At 48.1% G+C, this 6447-nt stretch overlaps 1 protein-coding gene across 3 annotated transcripts in view; it reads right to left on the bottom strand.

The window, feature by feature from the left end:
• Positions 1–4631: 4631 nt before the first annotated feature.
• LOC126996730 (uncharacterized) overlaps positions 4632–6447 on the bottom strand; it is a 135717-nt gene continuing 133901 nt past the window's right edge. The window contains exon 3 of one of the 3 annotated variants that reach the window (XM_050857491.1): positions 4632–6158. In XM_050857491.1, the coding sequence (XP_050713448.1) occupies positions 4947–6158 (1212 nt within the window). In that variant the 3' untranslated portion in view covers positions 4632–4946. The remainder of the gene's footprint in view (positions 6159–6447) is intronic. The other 2 variants (XM_050857493.1, XM_050857492.1) reach the window with 2 other exon arrangements.

Below are 6447 nucleotides of genomic sequence, written 5' to 3'. Positions count from 1 at the left end.
TCTCTCTCTCTCTCTCTCTCTCTCTCTCTCTCTCTCTCTCTCTCTCGCTGGTTTTGTGATTAACCGAAAAATGCGCTCACTACAATTTTAAGATACTGAATTTTATCTGTTTGACCATTCAGATAACAAAATACCGTACAGTACAAATTCCGTTCCGTATTGGTTCAAAACGAAACGATACATTTCATTCTCGAATACAGAGTGATTCCGTATTTTAAGGAACGGCAAGGCTGCCGCCAAGACAGTTGCCAAGACAGTCGCGAAGACCGTCAGGAAGACCGTCGGCCAACTCCTTGGCAACTGTCGGCCAGCTAGTCGGCCAACCAGTTGACACAATCTGGAAGACTGTCGTCAAGACTGTCTGCGACTGTCGGCCAATCGGTCGGCAGATTCGTGGTTGTCGTAGACATTGCACCATTTCAAAAATTGACCGTTGAGACTCGTGTTGAGACTCGTTGGCAGCATGTCGCAGACATTCTACCAACTAGTTGGTCGAATGTCCCAGACAGTCGGCAATCATGGTAGCCGACAGCTGTAGCAATCATGGTAGCCGACACCAAGACGCCCCCAAAAATTCTTGGAGCGTGGGAGCCGACATATCAAATACAGAAGTCGCTGGGTTGTCGTGGCCCAGAGTCGGCACAGTGTGAACGGGGCTTTAGACTCCACTCTGTCCAGGAGAGCTGTGAGGAGCCCCACACGTGAGATGTATACTACATACGAGGGCGGACAAGGCCCCTATAAATGGAAAACATCTGTGCGGGGGAGAAGAACTGGCGGAGACGGTACAGAACGCCCAGCCTCGAGGAAGCTTATTTAGTAAGAGAAGATATATATATATATATATGTATATATATATATATATATATATATATATATATATATATATATATATATATATATATATATATATATATATATATATATATATATTTTTTTACGTTGTTGCCTATTGCGCCGGTAGGCATCTTCCCGGTGGGGCCTGATGGTCGGCCCAAGGCTTCTTCCAGGTGGGGCCTGATGGTCGGCCCAGCCCGTTCTGGCGCAGGCGAGTGTTTATAGTGGCGCCATCTTGCATTGGCTCATGCTGCCCCCCGGAACTCGTTCTTGATTCGCTTGGACGGCTTCCTCTAGAGTCCGGGTTGATGGGTGGTCTTCAGGACAGCATGTGGGTAGTTTTAAGCCACTCGGCGGTGACTGAAAAATCCGAGTGGTAGCGTGGGGATTCGAACCCGCGTCGTCCATCACGCGGTGAATGTGGGCCCAGTACGCTACCACCTACGCCACTGCCTACCTAATGAAGTTTCCAGTTGAGATTTTGAGTTAAGGATAGACCGAGGATGTTTAGTATTGAAGAAGGTGATAGCTGAGTGTTTTCGAAGAATAGGGGATAGTTGTTTGGAAGATTGTGTCAAGTGGATGGGTCTAGAAACTGTGTTTTTGAGGCGTTGAAGGACACCAGGTTCGTCTTGCCCCAATCGGAAATAATAGTAAGGTCTGAGGCTCAGAGTTCTGCAGCCTCCAGCCTGGAATCGTTTAGTTCCTGTAGGGTGGGTCTTCTATTAAAAGAAGTTGAGTAATGCAGAGTGGAGTCATCGGCGTAAGAATGGATAGGACAGTTCGTTTTGGGAAGAAAATCATTAATGAACAACAGAAAGAGAGTGGGAGATAGGACAGAACCCTGCGGGACACCACTGTTAATAGGTTTAAGGGAAGAACAGTGACTGTCTACCACAGCAGAAATAGAACGGTCAGATATATATATATATATATATATATATATATATATATATATATATATATTTATATATATATATATATATATATATATATATATATATATATATATATATGGCCAAACTCTTTCGCCTCTGCCTGTCAACATCTACCTTTTCTTCCTGCTGGAAGTATGCCTTCAAGTATGCCTAAGAAGGGTGACCGTTCCAATCCCTCAAACTATCGTCCTATAGCTTTCCTTTCTTGTCTATCTAAAGCTTTTGAATCAATCCTTAACCGGAAGATTCAAAAGCACCTTTCCACTTCTTATCTTCCATCTGATCGCCAGTATGGGTTCCGCAAGGGGCGTTCTACTGGTGATCTCTTTGCCTTCCTAACTGACTCTTGGTCATCCTCTCTTAGCCGTTTCGGTAAAACCTTTGCTATTGCGCTGGACATATCAAAAGCCTTTGATAGGGTTTGGCACAAATCTTTGCTTTCCAAACTACCCTCCTACGGTTTCCATCCTTCTCTCTGTACCTTTATCTCCAGTTTCCTCTCTGACCGTTCTATTTCTGCTGTGGTAGACGGTCACTGTTCTTCCCCTAAACCTATTAATATTGGTGTTCCGCAGGGTTCTGTCCTATCACCCACTCTCTGTTGTTCAATGATGATCTTCTTTCCGAAACGAACTGTCCTATTCATTTTTATGCCAATGACTCTACTCTGCATTACTTAACTCCTTTTAATAGAAGACCCACCCAACAGGAACTATATAAACTATATAAACGATTCAAGGCTGGAGGCTGCAGAACGCTTAGCCTCAGAGCCTACTATGATTTCCGATTGGGACAAGAAGAACCTGGTGTCCTTCAACGCCTCAAAAACACAGTTTCTAGACCTATCCACTTGACACAATCTTCCAAACAACTATCCCCTTTTCTTTGACAGCACTCAGCTGTCACCTTCAACACTAAACATCCTCGGTCTATCCTTAACTCAAAATCTCAACTGGAAACTTCATGTCTTCTCTTATTAAATCAGCTTCCTCGAGGCTGGGCGTTCTCTACCGTCTTCGCCAGTTCTTCTCCCCCGCACAGTTGCTATCCATTTACAGGGGCCTTGTCCGCCCTCGTATGGAGTATGCATCTCACGTGTGGGGGGCCTCCACACACACAGCTCTCCTGGACAGAGTGGAGGCTAAGGCTCTTCGTCTCATCAGCTCTCCTCCTCTTACTGAGTCTTTTACCTCTTAAATTCTGCCGCCATGTTGCCTCTCTTTCTTCTATCGATATTTTCATGCTGACTGCTCTTCTGAACTTGCTAACTGCATGCCTCCCCTCCCCAAGGCCCCCTGCTGCACGACTTTCTACTCAGGCTCATCCCTATACTGTCCAAACCCCTTATACAAGAGTCAACCAGCATCTTCACTCTTTCATCCCTCACGCTGGTAAACTCTGGAACAATCTTCCTTCATCTGTATTTCCTCCTGCCTACGACTTGAACTCTTTCAAGAGGAGGGTATCAGGACACCTCTCCTCCCGAAATTGACCTCTCTTTTTGGACACTCCTTTGACCTCTATTCAGGAGGAGTAAGTAGCGTTTTTTTTTTTTTTCTTTACGCCCTTGAAGTGTCTCCTTAGCTGTAAAAAAAAAAAATATGTACCTATCCTTTTCAGTGAAAGTGCCTCCCCTCTTTCCCACGGTGTCTGTGCGTATGCCCGACTGTCTGTCTGTCTGTCTGGTGGGTCAGGTGCCCCCCCCCCCCGGCCCCCTCAAACAGTGGTATTGTTTATTTTTATTTACATATTTATTTATTCATTAATTATTATCATTATTTTTCTTTAAAGTGTTTGCCGGTGCCGCGAAAAGTACCGCAGGAAATTTGAACGCGGTACCGGTACTCCGGTACTTTTGGCAATCCTCTGCGGTACTGTGGTACTGCGGTAACGGTTTAGTAGTGCGGTAGTACCGCAGTACCGCAAAAAGTACCGCAAGTGCCCAGCACTGGTAGGTATGTAAGTGTATGTTTGTGTATGTATTTGTAAGCATGAGCAAACTGTAGTGTGTGTGTGTGTGTGTGTGTGTGTGTGTGTGTGTGCTGTAATATTATGGTGCATGATAAATTGATTGAAGTGACAAAATATGAGTAGTTAGTGCAGATTATAAACTAAATATCTAATGAACGGGCTGTTAGGTTGTAAGGTTAGATTATGAAAGACATTAGAATACCACGGTGAGAAAAGAGAGCAAACATCATTCCTTGAGAGTAAACATCATTCCTGAAAGTAAACATCATTCCTTGAGAGTAAACATCATTCCTGAAAGTAAACATCATTCCTTGAGAGTAAACATCATTCCTGAGAGTAAACATCATTCCTTGAGAGTAAACATCCTTCCTTGAGAGTAAACATCATTCCTGAAAGTAAACATCATTCCTTGAGAGTAAACATCATTCCTGAGAGTAAACATCATTCCTTGAGAGTAAACATCATTCCTGAGAGTAAACATCATTCCTTGAGAGCAAACATCATTCCTTGAGAGTAAACATCATTCCTGAAAGTAAACATCATTCCTTGAGAGTAAACATCATTCCTGAGAGTAAACATCATTCCTTGAGAGTAAACATCATTCCTGAAAGTAAACATCATTCCTTGAGAGTAAACATAATTTATGAGAGTAAAAATCATTCCTTGAGAGTAAACATCATTCCTTGAGAGTAAACATCATTCCTGAAAGTAAACATCATTCCTTGAGAGTAAACATAATTTATGAGAGTAAACATCATTCCTGAAAGTAAACATCATTCCTTGAGAGTAAACATCATTCCTTGAGAGCAAACATCATTCCTTAAAGTAAAAATAAATCCTTTAGAGTAAACATCATTCCTGAGAGTAAACATCATTCCTTGAGAGTAAACATCATTCCTGAGAGTAAACATCATTCCTTGAGAGTAAACATCATTCCTTGAGAGCAAACATCATTCCTGAAAGTAAACATCATTCCTTGAGAGTAAACATCATTCCTGAGAGTAAACATCATTCCTTGAGAGTAAACATCATTCCTTGAAAGTAAACATCATTCCTTGAAAGTAAACATCATTCCTTGAAAGTAAACATCATTCCTTGAAAGTAAACATCATTCCTTGAAAGTAAACATCATTCCTTGAGAGTAAACATCCTTCCTGAGAGTAACCATCCTTCCTTGTTGTCCTAAGAAAGTTAAGGTGTTTAGCCAAGTGTTCCCTTTGGCTCGCTGGGGAAGGGGGTCACAGTGCCGCGCTCCAGACACGATAGCAGGTGGCTCGCCATGCGGGCCCGCACGTAGCGCAGGCGGCACGGGTCTTGGCCGTGGGCGATGCTGAAGGCGAAGGCCAGGGCGAAGAGGCCGCAGCTGTAGCCGTCCCGCTGGCGCTGCACGGGCCGCACGACGACCCCTGGCGGCGGGGCGTGCAGCTCCTGCAGCTGCCGCACCAGGGCGGCTGTGGAGGTCGAGAGCGTGTCGTAGAGAGAGTCATATACCGCCAGCTGGCCGGGCCGCCCAGCGCCATACGAGGACAGCAGCAGCCAGTGGCTGCCCCCCGCGCGGCCGTAGTCCGCCATGGAGGCGAGGCTCATCGGCGTGGACCGGTTCACCACCTGCAGGAAGAGCGCCGCGTTGCCGGGCTGCAGGGGCGGCAGGGTGAAGGCTGCGCCGCAGGCGTACAGGCCGCCAGTGTTCGGGAACTGGCGCTGCAGCAGCTCCTGGGCCAGGTCCATGACGTCATCAGACAGCCAGCGCCTGCCCAGGATGTCCCGCCGGTCGGGGCTGCGCAGGCGCGGCAGCGGCAGCGGCGTTACCTGTTGGCCTGCCTCCTCTTGCTGAGGAACAGCCTCCTCTTGCTGAGGAACAGCCTCCTCTTGCTGAGGAACAGCCTCCTCTTGCTGAGGAACAGCCTCCTCTTGCTGAGGAACAGCCTCCTCTTGCTGAGGAACAGCCTCCTCTTGCTGAGGAACAGCCTCCTCTTGCTGAGGAACAGCCTCCTCTTGCTGAGGAACAGCCTCCTCTTGCTGAGGAACAGCCTCCTCTTGCTGAGGAACAGCCTCCTCTTGCTGAGGAACAGCCTCCTCTTGCTGAGGAACAGCCTCATCCTGCTCAGCAAGAGCCTCCAGGCCGGCAGCCTCCTGCGCGGGGTGGAATTTCTGTTTCTCCTGTTGGGGGATGACTTCCTCCTGTTGTGGAGGGAGGACACCCTCATCTTCCTTCTGAGCAGAGATTTCTTCTTTCCCCGCCACCTCGGCCTGGCCCTGGCCGGCACACTCGCTGGCCTCTTCTGCTCCGTCACTTTGTTTAGCCGCGGCGTCTTCGTAGCTCGGCGCCTCGGCCTGGCCCTGGCCGGCACACTCGCTGGCCTCTTCTGCTCCGTCACTTTGTTTAGCCGCGGCGTCTTCGTAGCTCGGCGCCTCGCCCTCACCACCGGGGAACAGGTCGTCGTCCTTCCGGTGTTCGCTGCGCCGCACGAGTTTGTGCCGCGCCCAGGTCCAGCCCAGCAGGCTGACCGTGAGAGTAAAGCATGCCACGGCCAGCAGGACGGTGGCCCTGAAGGCCAAGTGCTCCTCCTGGGCCAGCAGGACCTGCCTCTCCATGCAGGTCAGACTTGCCTCTGTGTGCAGCATCAGCTGCAGCAGCTGTTTCCACCCACCGCCGCTGGGGAGGCCGCACTCCACGAGGGGGTCCCGTGGAGCGGCGAGC

Source organism: Eriocheir sinensis, chromosome 11 (genome assembly GCF_024679095.1).
Source record: "Eriocheir sinensis breed Jianghai 21 chromosome 11, ASM2467909v1, whole genome shotgun sequence".
NCBI classification, from domain to species: Eukaryota; Metazoa; Arthropoda; class Malacostraca; order Decapoda; family Varunidae; genus Eriocheir; species Eriocheir sinensis.
The sequence above is the reverse complement of the archived record's forward strand: the minus strand, read 5'-3'. Positions and strand labels throughout refer to the sequence as shown.